Source organism: Lonchura striata, chromosome 18 (assembly GCF_050655825.1).
Source record: "Lonchura striata isolate lonStrDom1 chromosome 18, ASM5065582v1, whole genome shotgun sequence".
Lineage (NCBI taxonomy): Eukaryota > Metazoa > Chordata > Aves > Passeriformes > Estrildidae > Lonchura > Lonchura striata.
In genome coordinates, this window is record NC_140720.1 from 1,754,566 (window position 1) to 1,769,774 (window position 15,209).

General features: G+C 63.6%; 3 protein-coding genes across 16 annotated transcripts in view; 2 read left to right on the top strand and 1 right to left on the bottom strand.

Moving 5' to 3' along the window:
* The first annotated feature begins 677 nt into the window (after positions 1-677).
* Positions 678-5,585, top strand: C1QTNF1 (C1q and TNF related 1). 2 transcript variants are annotated; one of them, XM_085556562.1, is made up of 5 exons: positions 681-817; positions 3,119-3,254; positions 3,495-3,657; positions 3,773-3,915; positions 4,256-5,585. In XM_085556562.1, the coding sequence occupies exons 3-5, from the start codon at positions 3,509-3,511 to the stop codon at positions 4,804-4,806; spliced, it is 843 nt and encodes a 280-aa protein (XP_085412688.1). In that variant the 5' UTR covers positions 681-817; positions 3,119-3,254; positions 3,495-3,508; the 3' UTR covers positions 4,807-5,585. The 2 variants fall into 2 exon arrangements, with proteins under 2 accessions (XP_021389829.1, XP_085412688.1); XM_021534154.3 differs by lacking the exon at positions 3,119-3,254 and having other exon boundaries at positions 678-817.
* An 869-nt stretch (positions 5,586-6,454) lies between these two features.
* ENGASE (endo-beta-N-acetylglucosaminidase) lies at positions 6,455-10,734 on the top strand. The gene is made up of 14 exons (XM_085556551.1): positions 6,455-6,615; positions 6,770-6,846; positions 6,972-7,173; positions 7,449-7,597; positions 7,687-7,844; positions 7,944-8,092; positions 8,236-8,401; positions 8,729-8,832; positions 9,069-9,177; positions 9,279-9,451; positions 9,668-9,822; positions 9,898-10,000; positions 10,092-10,206; positions 10,315-10,734. Exons 1-14 carry the CDS (start codon positions 6,503-6,505, stop codon positions 10,717-10,719), a joined length of 2,178 nt encoding a protein of 725 aa, XP_085412677.1. The 5' UTR covers positions 6,455-6,502; the 3' UTR covers positions 10,720-10,734.
* Positions 10,735-11,572: 838 nt separating this feature from the next.
* Positions 11,573-15,209, bottom strand: part of RBFOX3 (RNA binding fox-1 homolog 3) — a 70,710-nt gene continuing 67,073 nt past the window's right edge. For 8 of the 13 annotated variants that reach the window (XM_085556560.1, XM_085556556.1, XM_085556559.1 and 5 more), the window contains 3 exons: positions 14,764-14,825; positions 14,394-14,472; positions 12,779-13,614 (listed from right to left, as the gene is read on the bottom strand). In XM_085556560.1, the coding sequence (XP_085412686.1) occupies positions 13,570-13,614; positions 14,394-14,472; positions 14,764-14,825 (186 nt within the window). In that variant the 3' untranslated portion in view covers positions 12,779-13,569. Of the gene's footprint in view, positions 13,615-14,393; positions 14,473-14,763; positions 14,826-15,209 lie in introns of all 13 variants that reach the window. The other 5 variants (XM_085556557.1, XM_085556558.1, XM_021534136.4 and 2 more) reach the window with 2 other exon arrangements.

Below are 15,209 nucleotides of genomic sequence, written 5' to 3' on the forward strand. Positions count from 1 at the left end.
GCGCCTGGCAGCGGCCAGACCGCCCCGTCTGGCGGAGAAACTACAACTCCCAGGAGACCCCGAGAGCCACCACCTCCCACCGCCCCGCCCGCTGCTCCGCGGGGCCTGCCGGGAGCTGTGGTCCGTGCCGAGCACGGCCCGCCGGAGCCGGGCGCACCGCACGGGCGGCTGGAGCCCAGCGGCGGGGGCAGTGCGGGGGCCGAGCCGGCTTTGCGGGGTGGGCACAGCCCGGCTGCCCGGCGGGCATCACCCCCGCGCTGCCCTGCTCCAGCTCGCAACATACTCTGTCCTTGTCCTGGTTGCCCCTTGTGTCCCGCCGCTAGTCGGGGTGGGGAGCGGGGTAGACCCAGCCCCGCGCCTTGGGACCCATGTACGTGTCCGGCTGCCAAAGGCTGGAGACCGGTGGGGCCGTGCTGGCCGCGGTGCCCTCGGGGCTGAGAACGGCCTCGGCGCCGCCGGCACAGGGCAGGGTCCTGCGCCGGGGCGAGCTGCACCCTCCGGCTGGCACGTGCCGCCTCCGCTCCCGGTGCGGCGGCCCCAGGTGGCTGAGGCGGCCGGTACCGGGAACACGCATGGTTAATGTTATGAACGGTTAAGGCAGCCGCGGGCGCACATCTGGCGGGGGAGGGCTGCGAGCCTCGTCCCGCGCCTCGCTGCCTCCTGCGCTTCCAAAAAGTGTATTTCCGCCCGGGCCAAGCGGGGAGAGGCGGCTCTGGAACGGGAGGCAGCGCTCGGCCGTGGGCAGGCTCTGCGCTGGGCCGGGCGATGCTCTAGGGCAGCAAAGGCAGCGCCGCGAGGGAGAAGCCGTGCCCCAGAGGTAGGTGGGGGGCAGCTGCGGGAGACCTGACGCTCGCCCCCGGAGCTGCAGGGGCCGTGCTCCCGTCTGCGGGCGGTGCCGAGGTACCGGGAGGCGGGTCCGCTTCGCCAAGCGCTCGGGTGTCCTTGCAAAAGCCCAGCCAGGCGGGTCGGTCCCTGAGCCCCCCCAGCCGAGCCAGGCCGCTGTCCTGCCTGCGAAGGAGCAGTGGGGACCACATGGCTGAGCCTTACAGTAGTCTGGGGCACAGCCCGACCCACCGCAGCTCTGGGAGGACACAGATCCCCCCCAGCCCTGCCCCAGCTGCGTTCCCAAAAAACTCATGGCTACGACCACATCAAGCCCACGCTGGGCTACCTTCGGTATCTCTTTGGGGGTCACAGTAGCTGTTGGGGTCCCCAGCACAACATCTTGCTGGTGCTACAGAAGTTGGAGGGCTGCAACTACCCCGGGCTCCTTCCCCACATCTGCCCCATGCAACCCACACCCTGCTGCCTGCTGGCTCTGCCCTGCTCCAGGGGAAAAAGGGCTCTGTAACCATTCCAACATCAGCAGCAGCACACAGGGGACCTGGCCCACCAGCTGGACCCCAGAGGCACAATGGTTCTGGCTGCTGTGGTGCAGGGAAGTTTGTGTCCACCACCCTAAACAAAGACGATTGCAGGTACTGCTGCCTCCACACTGCCCCAAGCCCCTCATCCCTCCCCTAGGATTTGTTCAGTTTCATCCTAGTCTTCATCTCCAGCTGGAAAGTATTTTGGGATGTTTTGACTTGCAGTCCCAAGGCTTCTGCAGCCACTATGTTTAAATCTTGCTCCTGGAGAGCAGCCAGCCCTGAGGGAAAATGCATATCCCTGGCAGGGCTTTGTACACCTGTGTGCAGGTGGGCACCTCCTGCCCAGCACGCCTGCAAGGTACAGTGGGGGCATGCTGGGGACCCAGCAAACCCCGTGTGCTGCTGACAGCAGCCTGCACGCACCGCACACTCGCCTCTGCTCCCAACAGCCTGGGAAGCGCTGCCTTCCACCATGGGAACTTCCTGGTGAAGGGTTTCTCCTTGTGGAGCAGCTCCCTGTGACACTGCGTTTTCCCCAGGGCCAAGCCTGCTCCAGGTCCCAGAGGAATGCCTGGCGTGACGGTCCCAGAGCTGAGGGAAAGCCACAGGCTTCCCAAACCCCGGCACGCCCGTGCCGTGCTCAGTGCTGTGCGTCCAGCGCAGCTGGAGGCCCGGCAGGCTGAGCAGAGCCAGGGCCAAGGCTGCCCACAAGGCCCTGGCTGGCCTCCTCCACGCCCTGTCCGTGGATCCACTTCTCCCCTGCCTCCTCCAACCTGGCAGCACCGAGGCAACGGGATGAGAGACAGAGACACCGGGAAGTGTATGCCGGGGCCAGGCCCTTGGCAGAGGGTTTGAGCAGCAGGAAAAGCCCTTTGGAGTCTTTTCCAATCCCTCCGCCCCTTCACAGCTCCAGTGACTCATAATCCAGGCATCCGGCCCCGGCCTCAGACGCCCTCCGCACCCGCTGCGGAGCGCACGCGGTCCCTCGGACCCCGCACCCCGGGACAGTGGGACAGCCACCGACTGGAGACCCCGGTGCTCTGAGAGCAGGCGCTCACCAAAACCACGGGGTTCTGCCCCAGAATCCGCCATGGCCCGGCTCAGCCGCAAAACACAGGACAGGGTTGAGAGGGCGCTTTGCCCTTGGGACCGGCGCTCCGGGGTCGCGGCGGAGCCCGTGGAGTACAGCCGGGCGGGACGAGGGCCGAGGTCACACCCACGGCCCAAGCCAGGGAGGCACCTGGCTGCGATAGCAGCGGGGACAGCGGCCGTCCCCGTCCCGGCTCGGAGCCTGCTGCCGCGGGATGCCCAGCGCTGGGCAGTGCTACACCCCTGTTTGGCCAAGGCTGTCCCGGTGCCACCGGGCCAAAGGGCGAGGTGCTGCGTGCCCGGCCCCACGTCTCCAGCAGATACGGTCCTGATAATAGAGGGAGGGGTCGTGAAGTCCCCGGGCTGGGCCACAGTGCCACCACCACTGCAAATATTAGTTTTGGCCCCATACAGGGTGTGGGCTTTTGGGAAGGTTTCAGCCAGCTCCCAGATAGGGCTGCCAGCCCACGTCCCTCTTTCTGGAACAGTGGGTGTTGCCCCCTTGCAAACCCTTGGGCTGGCAGCCCCCAGGGCACAGGAGCCCCTCACAGGAGTGGGGTGCAGCTGCCCTCTCTGGGCCCGGCTGGGGTCCCACACACAGGTCGGGCTGCACCCTGACATTTGCCCCATGGCATCTGGAGCTCTCTGTAACTTTTTAGGTGCTGACATCCTAAATTGCTGTTCTTGGGTGTCTATGGGAGGCAGCTGAAACCAGGCTGAGCAGGAGCAGCAGCACTTGGTCCAGGACTTGGCCCGCTCAGAGTCTGCTGCTCTGCTCCACTCTCAGCTCCTGAGGTAATCCCATCTGCCGTATGTGCCAGGGCTCAGGGGCTGCACATGTTGGTGAGGCCAGAGCCCCCTAACTGCCTCAATGTGGGTCTCCACCGGTGCTCACTGGGGTGACACTGTTCCATAGCCCAGCCAGACCCCAGGGGTTGTGCAGTGCACAGGTCCTGTCCCAGGACAGCTTGGGGCATGGCTGGGCTGGGAGTCTCCTCATTCCTGTCCCACTCAGCTGTCCCTGGCACCTCACAGGGCACTGCCAAGGCATGGAGGGGCTGTGGGTGCAAGGTGTCCTGCTGATCTTCCTGCTGATCTTCCTGCTGCCCTGCCCTGTGGGGAGCCAGACCAGCTCCATCCCTGCCCAGCGATGGTGGACAGACCCCAATGAGGCCCCATCCCAGCACCAAGCTGCCAGGTGAGGGGACCCCAGAGCCAGGGTGCTCTGCAGCCGGGGCCAGGGCAGCCCTGGCACTGGAGAGGGGTCCCAACCCCCATAGCTGCCTGTTGCACTTTGCTTTCTGCCTTGCCAGGGCCACACAGGAGCAGAAGGTTGATGATGCCCAGGAGGGGCTGCCCCCACAGCCCCGCTGTGTCCGCTGCTGCCCCCCACCCGAAAAGCGCTTCTACCCCCACTACCAGCCTGTGCCTCAGATCAACATGACCATCCTGAAAGGTGAGGGCTGGCAGGACCCCAGGCTGTGTTGCCAGCATTGCCCCAGGTCCAGTGCTGAGCTGGGCTCACAGTGCCAGCTCCTGCACAGACTGGGAATGAGAAACTGGGGTGGTGCCAGTGGTTCTGTGTCCTGCACAGACAGGGCAGGAGCCACACTTTGGTGTGAGCAGCCCCTGTTGTGGTGGCTTCTAGGCAGCAGCATCAGAGCCTCGGGAGGGGCAGGGGCAGGACTGGTAGGTCCCTGCTCCTTCCATCCCCCTCTGGGGAAGGGGCTTTTGGGGTGCCGGGTTCAGCTGTGGCCCCTGCCTGACAGCCCAACTCTCCCTCCTGCTCCACCCAGGAGAGAAGGGGGACCGCGGTGAGCGTGGCATGCAGGGCAAGTTCGGCAAGACGGGGGTGGCTGGCAGCAGGGGCCACGCAGGGCCCAAGGGACAGAAGGGCAGCATGGGCGCCCCTGGGGAGCGCTGCAAGAGCCACTACGCTGCCTTCTCCGTGGGCCGCAAGAAACCCCTGCACAGTAACGACTACTACCAGACCCTCATCTTTGACACGGAGTTTGTCAACCTCTACGAGCACTTCAACATGTTCACGGGCAAGTTTTACTGCTACATCCCTGGAATCTACTACTTCAGCCTCAACGTGCACACCTGGAACCAGAAGGAGACATACCTGCATGTCATGCACAATGGGGCAGAGGTGGTGATCCTCTACACCCAGGTGAGCGACCGCAGCATCATGCAGAGCCAGAGCGTCATGCTGGAGCTGAAGGAGCAAGATGAGGTCTGGGTACGGCTCTACAAGGGTGAGCGTGAGAACGCCATCTTCAGCGATGAGTACGACACCTACATCACCTTCAGTGGCCACCTCATCAAGTACAGTGGGGACCCCTGAGCACCGGGCCCTCCCACTCCTGTGCCAGGCCAGGTGGCTGAGGAGCCCCTGTCCCTCTCATCCCAGGAGTGCCACCCCCATTATGCTGTTAGTCACCCTAGTGCCACTACCCCAGCAGCTGCACCAGTGTGTGAATTCCCTCACTCCAGCACCTCAAGGCTAACCACACACACCTGGAAGACGGAGCAATTGTAAGCCCCTGCCACGTTGGTGACCAGGAAGCAGCTGCTCACCTGGGGTGGGCAGGGAGCTCACCCCTTCTCTCTGCTCCAGACCTGGGTTTGCCAGGCTCAGCCTGTCACAGCTCTGGCTGAGCTGGCACAGCAGGACAGTGTGGCCGCTGGTGCCCTGGTGCGAGGCAGCGCAGACACCTGCACTGTGCCATTTTCACCTCCTGGCTCCTGGCTGTGCTCCCTGGCTGGAATGGGCAGAAGGTGCTCAGCACCATCCAGAAAGGCAATAAACCACTAAGGGCCTCCTTCCTTCCCTGGTGCAGGTGTTGCAGTGGGGGGCTGGGTCCCCCTGTGGGGAGTGAGTTTCATCAGTTCCCTCTGCAGATTCTGTTGCTGCTCACTGCAGCCTCTGCTCAGGAAGGGCTCTCTCCCCACCAGCAGCCCTGGGTGTGGGGCCTCTGGCCTCAACCACTTCCTCTTCCCTTAGGTTATCTGCTGGCCAGGCCTCCTGTTTGTGTAGATGCAGCAGCAGCATGGGCCAGCATGCTGACCCCCTCATTCAGCTCACACCACATTAAACACCTCACATTTCCAGCCTTGCTCACACCCTCAGTGTCCTCGTTTTGTGTGTGGAGAGGCTCCAAGTGATTCAGGGCAAGGTTCTGCTCCTGGGGTGCAGGGGCTCCCCAAGAGCTGAGGGCTGGCATGGTGCTGCTGGGCTGGGGGTGGAAAGGGAAGAGCAAACTGTCCCTGGAGAGCTGGGAGACGTGTGCCAGGCACTGCATGGGCCAGCTGTGCCCCAAGGAGCTGCGTGCGTGACAGAACTGTCAGGCTGGGAACAGAACAGGCTGGGAAGGGTGGCAGGGTTGTCACAAGTGCAGGTTATCCAGCACATCCATGGAGAGGAGGTAGGTCTCAGGTGAAGCTGGGTGTCAGGGTCTGGACTGGCAGCTCCGTGGCTAAGCTGAGCAATGCTGCAGCTGGAAACCAGCACCTCAAGCACAGAAGGGAGGGGACTGGGTTGGGGTACTTGGGATGACCTTAAATAGAGCCCTGGCCCCACATGTGGGGAGTGGGCGGATGGTGGGGGCCAAGTGAGGCAAATTAGGCCGTTCACTGCTATGCCTGTGGGGTGGGGGCATCAGCTCAGGGCCTCAGCCCTGTACCATGGCATGGGCAAAGCTCCTTGGCCACACTGGCCCCTGGGAACCAGGTACCATCTCCATCCCAGACTGCGCAGCAGTTACGGACACAGGCGGCACCCCAGCACAGAGATTCCCGTCCTGGCACAGCGTTCTACCCCAGGACACGCAATCAATTCAGAGGCACGCGGCTTGCTCCGAGGATGCAGCCCGGCCCGGGGCACGCGGTCCGTCCCAGGACGCCCCGCCCCAGGACACGGCGGCGGGCGGTGCCGGGGCCGGGCGGGCGGAGCTCCGGGGCCGCGCCCCCGGGAGAGCCGGGCCCGGCGGCGGCGGCGCCGCCGTCAGTGCGGCAGCGGCGGCGGCGGCGGCGGCAGCGCCATGGCGGAGGCGGCGGAGGGGCCGGCGCGCCGCGGGAAGAGGACGGGAGCGGAGCCCGGGGCCGCGGCGGAGGAGCCGGCGGAGGCGGAGCGGGCCGCGCGGCGGCGGCGGAGGTGGATGGCGGGGGCCGGGCCGAGGCCGCGATCGTGTCCGGGACCGGGACGGGGACGGTGATGGGCATGGGGTCCGGGACCGGGACCGTGATGGGGAGGTCGGCGCTGGCCGCGGTGCTGGCGGAGCCCGGCCCTCATCCACCTCCCGGGGCAGCTTGCAGCCGGCGGCGGACATCCAGGGAACCACGGTCCTGCACGACACCATCAGCGACCGCCCGCAACCCCTGCCAGGTGAGGCACCGGGAGAGGGGCCGGCCCACGCCTAAACCCCGCCGGACGGGGACGGTGTCGGTGCCGACCGAGCTGCACAGGCAGTGCTCACTGCTGACCCTGCCCCGCCTCCCCATCCTTCCCAGCAAGGTACTTTGACACGAAGACCACGGAGCCCATCAGCTTCTTCTTGACCGGCCTGGAAGAGCTGCTGGCCTGGCAGCCCAACAGCAACGATGACTTCAATGTGTCAGCTGTGCCTCTGGCCAAGCGCCAGCCCCCGCTCCACAGCAGCAGGCCCCGGACACTGGTGTGCCACGACATGCGTGGCGGGTACTTGGAGGACAGGTACGTGCTAGGTGGAAAGTGGAAGGGACTTTCAACATCTCAAACCCCAAGGCAGTTCTGTTTCTGCCTGACATGTCTTCTGCCAGCTCAGCCACAGGTGAGCAGAGATGGGGTGTTTGGCACAGTGCTTGGGGAACCTTGCTCAGGCTGGGATGTTCAGAGGTGGCTCAGCGCCGCAGCTCTGCCCAGCTCCTGCCTGTGAGTCAGGCTTCTACCCAGCTCCACAGCATCTGTCAGCGTCCTTCCTGCACTGCCCAACCCTTTTCCCTCTGCAGGTTCATCCAGGGCTCGGCTACACGCAACCCCTATGTCTTCTACCACTGGCGCTACATCGACATCTTTGTCTACTTCAGTCACCACACTGTCACCATCCCGCCCGTGGTCTGGACCAATGCAGCGCACCGGAACAGCGTCCCTGTGCTGGGTAGGGACAGGGCCGAGCCTGAGGCAGCCCCAGCAGTGAGCTGGATTCACCAGGATGTGCGGCTGATGCTGCCCTGGCTGCCTCTGCAGGCACATTCATCACGGAGTGGACAGACGGGGAGAAGCTGTGCGAGGCGTTCCTGGCCGGCGGGGAGGAGGCGTACGGCGCCGTGGCCGAGCAGCTGGCCCGCATTGCCCAGCACTACCGCTTCGACGGCTGGCTGATCAACATAGAGAACACACTGAGCGTGAGTCCTGCTGCTTCTGCTCACTGCCCTGCCTTCGTGCTGTTCCTGTGGGGAGCCTCTGCCCTGTACCCTCACCCACCTGTGTCTCTCTCCTGGCAGGCAGCGGCGGTGGGGAACCTGCCCCTCTTCCTGCAGGACCTGACGGCGCGGGTGCACAGTGCCGTGCCGGGTGGGCTGGTGATCTGGTATGACAGTGTCCTGAAGGATGGCACACTGAGGTGGCAGAATGAGCTGAACAATGCGAACAGGTGAGGCTGGCAAAACTGTCCCCGGGTAGGGGGCATGAGCTGCCCACCCCAAACCCAGCATGGCGGCGATCAGGCACAACCTGCACGGCCTAGGTGAGGCCGTGTGTGACCAGAGCATCTGCCACTCTGACCCTTGTCTCCAGGATGTTCTTTGATGCCTGTGACGGGCTGTTCACCAACTACAACTGGAAGGAGGAGCAGCTGGAGCGTACACAGAGGCTGGCTGGTCCACGCCTAAATGACGTTTATGTCGGCGTTGATGTCTTTGGCCGTGGGGATGTGGTTGGTGCTGGCTTCGACACTTACAAGGTGGGTGTGACAGGGCTGGGCCAGAGTGCGACTCTGGACCTCCCTGGCACAGGGCTCTGAGCTCCCACTTAGAGCCCTGCTGGGCTGTGCTGTGTTGGCCTGCTAAACTGAGGATGAACTGGTGAGGAGTGAGGGATCCCAGAATGCTGGCCATGCATGAAAAGATCCCACTGCTGCCACCCATCCCTGGAGAGGGAGATGCTGCAGCAAATCCCTGTGGTGCAGCAAATCCCATGGGGCCAGTGGAACATGGGGGGAGTGGAGACAGGACAGGGGACAAGGTGACCGCCTGGCCTGGCCCATGCTGCTAACTGCTCGTTTCTGCAGTCCCTGCGCCTGATCCGCCAGTATGGCCTCTCTGCAGCCATCTTTGCTCCTGGCTGGGTCTATGAGCACCTGGGGAAGGAGAACTTCCTGCAGAACGAGAACAGGTGAGGCAGCTCAGCAGGGCGGGTACTGGGGGAGGAACGGGGCTAGGAGTGCCCTGGCTCAGGAAGGCTTTGGGCTGGTGGGACACAGCTACAGGGATGCTGTGGCTGTCAGAACACCATGGCTGCTGATCAGGAGCAGCTGGCCCCTTTCTGCCCCAGCTGAGGTGATACTCAAGGCTGTGCAGGGCAGTGACCATAATAGGAGTCTCTGTCCTGACACCCACCTTTGCCTCCAGGTTCTGGGGCTTGCTGGCAGAGTACCTGCCCACCCACAGCATTTGCACACTGCCCCTCACCACCTCCTTCAGCCTGGGCATGGGCACCAGCACATTTATGGATGGGAAGGTGGGTGCAGGGTGACAGCTCTGCTCTGGTCAGATTGGACTGGGCTGGGCAGGGAGGTCCCTGCTTTTGGCTCCCCCAGCTCAGCTCTTCCTGTGCTGTAGGATGAAGAGTCTGGACCCTGGTACGACCTGAGCGCACAGGACATCCAGCCACTGTACCCGGAACACCAGGGCATGCTGAGCACCAGCTGCTGCCTGCAGGATGCTTGGTGTGGGGGCAGCTCCCTGCAGCTGCAGGGGACCATTCCCTCTGGCGAGGAACGCGTGGCTGTCCGGTGAGTTGGGACGAAGCCCTTTATCCCTCCTCAGCGCCAGGCTGGCACCATGTCAGCCTGACATGGCATGCATGGCCTGAGCTCTGTGGACCCAGGCCTGGTGGCAAGTGTGCCCAGGCTCTGCCCGCACTGCCCAGCACACCTAACACGATGCACCTTCTCTTTGTCTCTCTCTCTGTCTCTGTCTCTCTCTCTGGGTGGATTTGGGGTCATCAGCCTCTTCTCTTTGCAGATGCCGGCCCCCCCCAAGATCTTCCTGACCATGCTCTACAAGCTGGAGGGGCCACAGCCTGATGACTTCACAGTGGCACTGGAGGTCACCACCTGGGACTCAGAGATGTGCTTTGAGGGCAATCCTACCTCCCTGCCTGGTGAGGACCCTGCCCCCTCATGCTCTCTGCAGTGAGCACCTGCTGCAGTCCCTCACCCGCTGCCCTCTCTGGCAGAGCCCAACGGCCGGTACCACCCCCGGTTCCTCCCGGCACCGCCGCCCAGCCTCGCCAAGCTGCTCGCCGCCTGCCACCGTGGCTCCCACGGCTGGACCAGCCGGTGAGTGCCCTGCCTGCATCCTGTGTCCACAGGCAGGCATGGGATGCCAGGACTCCCTGGGACCACTCCTGCTCTGCCTATTCCCTCTCAGGTGCTATGAGCTGGAGCTGCAGGACTGCAGCCTGCGAGACCTCTCCCTGATTGTGTCCCGCCAGCAGCCCAGCCTGCAGGAGACATCCTTCACCTGCCTCCTCGGGGAGGTCCGGGTGAGTGCCTGCTATGGCTTGGTGGAGACACCTGCCCTGTGCCCCCCTTGTTCCGGGAAGGTGGGGGCTGCCTGCCCTGACCCTGACAGTGCTGTGGTTCCCTCGCAGGTGCTGGACACGGCCAGTGTGGCGGCCTCCCCACCGCAGGTGCACAGCGTGATGGCCTCTCAGCTCTGGTGGCAGGAGGGCCCCGAGCCCGAGCAGCTCTCGCTCAGCCTCACCCTGCGCTGGTCCTTCCCGCCTGGCCGTGCCAGATGGTTCCGTGTCCTGAGCCAGGGCGCCCGGTGCCGCCTGGGCCAGACAGCGCCGCAGGTGCTGGGGCTGGCGCAGGGCTGCCTGTTCCGGGCTGTGGGGCTGTCGGTGCCACAGCCGGCGCCCGGACAGTCCTGCCGGCTGGAGCTGCTGGTGGAGCCGGTTCTGCGGGATGAGCTGCCTGTGGACCCCGAGCGCTGGGGCCGCCTCGTGCTGGTCTATTCCGCACCAGGCAGTGGCACCAGTTCAGATGGGCATTAAAGCAACTGTGGTGCAGCCCGTGCCGTGTCTCCTCCATGTGGCGGGTGGGCTGTGCGTGGGGGACACAGAGGGAGGCTGCATTTCATCACCCTGGGTTGGTGAGTCCTTTTCCTCCCACCCCTGTGGTTGTGCTCAGCCCTCACTGTAGGGGCCTGCTGGGTGCTGACCAGCCACTGGCAGGGGCCCCCAACACGTATAGCCCCAGACTGGGGCGCCTGCCCTGAGAACCCCACCAGCTCCTGCAGCGTTTACTGCCTCAAGCTGTCTGCCCACAGCCTGGACATACTGGCCCTAAGACCCCAAGGCACACAGCCCCCTCAGGGCTCAGCCTGGTGGGGAGATGCCAGCACGGGTTCTGCAGCAGCCCCAAGGAGCAGCCCAGCCTGGGTGACCGCTGTGCTCATTAACGTGGACCCAGCCCAGTGCCACCAGCCTATGCTGCCTCCCCTGAGCATCTTGTGAGGAGGAGAGAAAATTTATAGCAGCAATTATTTTCTCACAGTCTGGTGAGCAAGCAATTAGCAGGCAGGAACAGTCGAGCACTCCTGCAGTGGGGTCCCAAGCCCTGTCCCTAGACAATGCAGGCTCTGCCAGGGACACCAATGCCAGCAGTGGGTCTGCTGCTCTTGAGGTGGGGAACGCACTCAGGAATGTATTACCTGATGGCTTGAAGAATGAAGGGCTAGGCCCAGCCAGGAGAGGGCTCTTCATGCAGCACCCTGCTCCCTCACCATGGTGAGGCTGGGAACCCCAAGGGTTCCCCACCTGCCCAAAGGCTGTGGCCCCCTGCCCAGCCAGATCCACTGTACCAGCAATGGCCCCACGCAACCAGTCAAAACCTGAGTCGCCCTGGTTGAAGAAAGAAATCTTTATTAATAATTTCAATAATAATAATCCTTGTAATAATAATAATAATAATAATAATAATAATAATAATAATACTGTTTATTAGAATGGTCACACTTTTAAGCATACAGGATGGGCCAGTGCCAGCCCACACGCTGGGGCGGCGCAGGGGTGCTGTAAGGGAGAAGCCAGTACAGCGATGGACGGAGCTTTGTACAGGGGAGCAGGGCTGGGGCTATGTACACTGGGAATAGAAAAGGGGGAGCTCATCGCTGGGGCGTCGGGGGCATCTGCAGACTAGAAAGTGAGGTTTGAGGAGTGGCAGAGCCAGAAGGGCACGGGACGGCGCTGCACCCTGGGATGGGCTCCACAGTGCCCTGTGCCACTGGGCACCACACCCAGCGTGCCTACAGCTGCAGCCTAGCCTCGTAGCTTGGGTGGATCCCTTGTGGGTGATGCAGTGGCCGAGACCCCACACCCAGGGTTGGGGGCATCCCGCTGCCTCAGGCAGGTGGCCATGAGCGTGTCCCGTGCCACAGAGCGAGCGGGAGTGGGACTGGGGCAGCGCCTGGCCCAGCTTTGGTCAGGGCTGGTCCAGGCAGGGTGGGAGCACAGGTGTCAGGGAAGGAGGGAGGAAGAAGGGGAAGGGGTCACAAGCGAGTTGCAAGCTCCTCTTAACAAAAATTCCCTTTAAAAGGCAGAGGGTGATCCCCTGCAATACCTCAGCACCGCATCCGTGCCGCCGCCCCAGTTCCGCGCTGGAGCTGAGGCCTCACACGCTTGACACGCTGATGGCCACCAGCGCCGGGGCTCGGGTGGCACCAAGCCAGGTCCCCACCCCGTCACCCGGTCCCACGAGCCGGGCAGGGCGCAGCGCTCTGCCGGCACCCCCAGCGCTGCTGCACCAGGGAAAGGAAGACGTGGCGCCCAGGCCCTGCACCTGGGCGGGGGAGGACCCCACGGACTCCCGCGGACCCTCACGCCTGCCTGCACCGGCTCCCTCCCTGCTGGGCTGCGGGGCCGGGGCGCTGGGGGTCCCTCCGGCGCATCCGACCGCCGGTGCTTGCCGCGGCTCCTCTGGGACTCGCTCACTCCGTGTGTGTGGACAGCTGGGACTCACTTGGCTGCTGCCATTTGGCTCGGTTTCTCTTTTTTTTGTTTGTTTTTTCTTTTTTTCTTTTTTTCTTTTTTTCTTTTTTTTTTTTTTTGTTGCTTTGCTTTTAGTTTTTGTATTTTGGGGTTCTTTTTTTTTTTGTTTTGTGTGTGTGTGGATATTTTTGCCCTTCCTGGTCCCAGAAGGAAACAGCCACGGGTTCACTACAACAGAAACAAGAGAGGCAGGTCTTTCGCTGGAGCGTTCAGGCCAAGCTGCTGGCTGGGGGCACGCAGGCCCCGTCCCAGCCCAGCCCATCACACCCAGCTCAGCAGAGCAGGGCTCCTGCCCAGCCCAGCCCAGCCCATCGCACCCGGCTCCGCAGAGCAGCCCTCCTGCCCGGCAGACTGCCCCGGGATCCTGAACCCACCCCAGCTTCGTCAGGCCCCACAGCTGGCAGCAACCCCAGCTGGCATCTCTCTCTCCTATGGGGGCAGAGGGGCTGCTTGGGGGGCTGCTGTCATCCTGAGCCCCAGTGCCTGTGGAGTGAGCATCCCTGCAGGCTGAGCACCCCTGCCTGCCTGGCAGCGGGATGAGCACTGTGCACCCCAGCCAGGGCGGCGGGGGGACCCCACAGCCTGGCTCTGGGAACAGGGCGCTGCTGGGGCTCAGGGCTGGCCCCGCTGCCCACGGTCCCCGGGGTGGGCGGATGGTGCAGGAGAGGCGGGCAGGCGGCAGGACGGAGCAGCTGAGGTAACCCTATGGGTGTGGGGTGCTGTGGCCCCACAGAGCCCGGCCACCTGGGCAGCACCCACGGCTCCTCCACAGGCTCGGCCTCGGCTCTGTCTGCCTGGTTTGGTTTGGTGCTAGAGAGCATCGGGGGCAGTGGTGGGGGGGCTGGGTCTGTCTTGCTAGTAGGGAGTGAAGCGGCTGTACCCTCCTCGGTATAGACTAGCCTGCAACATCAAAGATGAAAAAAAAGCCAATCAGTATTCAGAGATAGCCAAAGTCTAGATCTTCCCTTTTTTCTCTTCTTTTTTGTTTTTTTCTCCTCTTTCAAATGACACCAAATTGCTGTTGTACTTGGGATGTGAGGGGCAGGCAGGGCCAGGGTGCCCAGTGGTGTCCATGGGCACTGCCCTGGCGGCAGGGGCTGCCATATGCCTCCAGTGTGGCACTGCTGTGCCATGCCTGCCAAGGAGCTGCCCCCATCCCTGCTGTGGCACTGAGCTGAAAACCCCTAGGGATGTAGTGCCTGTGGCCCCCTCACTAGCAGCTGCCCAGGGAGTCAAAAAAGGCAGAAAAAGGCAAGGCGGCTTTGCGATCCCAGCCGTGAGAACAGTTTTTCATCTTTGATGCTGTCAGAGCTGGCCAAGAGCTGTGGCACGTGAGGGGCTGCAGTGCCCCGTGTGTGGCTGGGGACACTGTCCTGCACTGCGATGAGAGAGGGGTCCTGGAGCCTGACCAGGCAGCCGGTGGGGGACAACCAGGCCCGTGGGAAGTGGCGTGTGTGGCAGGACTGTGCGGGGCGTGAGGGGAAGGCAGGCTAGGGTGCGGGGTGGGGGGTTTCCTCTCCTGCAGACAGAGCCAGGCAGGGGCTGTGCCATTCCCACTCCCCTCCCACAGCCCCGCACCTGCCCTGTGTCCCACAGGCCCCACGGCCGCTGTGCCAGACCCCTCCCTGGGTTGTCTGCAGCCCCCCGGGAAGCAGAGGAAGGCCGAGGGCTGCTCTTACCATGGTGCCAATGCTGTACGTGGCGGCGGGGCCGATGGTGTGGTGGTAGGGGTCTGCTGCTGCGTACACTCTGCCATAGCTAGGAGCAAACAGCGGCAGGTGTTAGTGACAACACTTGGGTCCTGTCTGCCCTCAGAGCCCTCCCTCCCTCCCAGCTGCACCCGGGAGTCCCCTGGGCTATCCCTGTTCCCCCTGCAGTGGTGCCAACCCTTTCCAGCCTAGCCCCGAGGGGAGCAAGGGGTCCCTGTTTGCAGGACACCCTCCCCATGCCTGACTCTGTCCTGTCCCACAGCACTCAAAAGCTGGGGGTGTCAGAGTGGGCCGTGCAGGGGTGACATGGGGCTCCCTCAGCGCGATGCCCGGTGCTTACCTGTCGCTGTACGCGGCCGCTGCTGCTGCGGGCTGGGCGTACCTGTAGGCAGCATAGCCCCCCTGCAGGGAGGAGAGACTGGTCAAGGGGCTGCACCCACTGGGGGCGTGGGGCTGGGGCAGCTGAGTGCCCCATCACACTGCACGGAAAAGTGTGGGGCCCACAGGGGGCTGGTACCAGTGCCACTGGGCACGGATCAGCCTCATTACCATTCCCCAGGGGCTTTCACAAACATTAACCTTAAAAAATTAAATTTCCAGAGAAGAGACTGTCACCTCCCTGCTCACTTTAATGAGGTGTCACGTTAGATAAATCCTTCAGTGCCCTCCTGAGATATCGCCGCTGGCTCCTCAGACATGGAGGTTAAACACGGGTGTAAGGAACCGAGGCTGTAAATCCTGTGTGGTACCAGCTCTGCCGGGGGGCTGGCAGGGGCACAGGACTGG

Excerpts from the sequence above, each read along its gene's own strand:
- C1QTNF1 (XM_021534154.3), top strand. The coding sequence starts at position 3,509 with ATGGAGGGGCTGTGGGTGCAAGGTGTCCTGCTGATCTTCCTGCTGATC. Across the intron at positions 3,658-3,772 it reads TCCCAGCACCAAGCTGCCAG|GGCCACACAGGAGCAGAAGG; the intron begins GTGAGGGGACCC and ends CTGCCTTGCCAG. Across the intron at positions 3,916-4,255 it reads CAACATGACCATCCTGAAAG|GAGAGAAGGGGGACCGCGGT; the intron begins GTGAGGGCTGGC and ends TGCTCCACCCAG.
- ENGASE (XM_085556551.1), top strand. The coding sequence starts at position 6,503 with ATGGCGGAGGCGGCGGAGGGGCCGGCGCGCCGCGGGAAGAGGACGGGA. Across the intron at positions 7,174-7,448 it reads GGCGGGTACTTGGAGGACAG|GTTCATCCAGGGCTCGGCTA; the intron begins GTACGTGCTAGG and ends TTCCCTCTGCAG. Across the intron at positions 7,845-7,943 it reads ACATAGAGAACACACTGAGC|GCAGCGGCGGTGGGGAACCT; the intron begins GTGAGTCCTGCT and ends CTCTCCTGGCAG.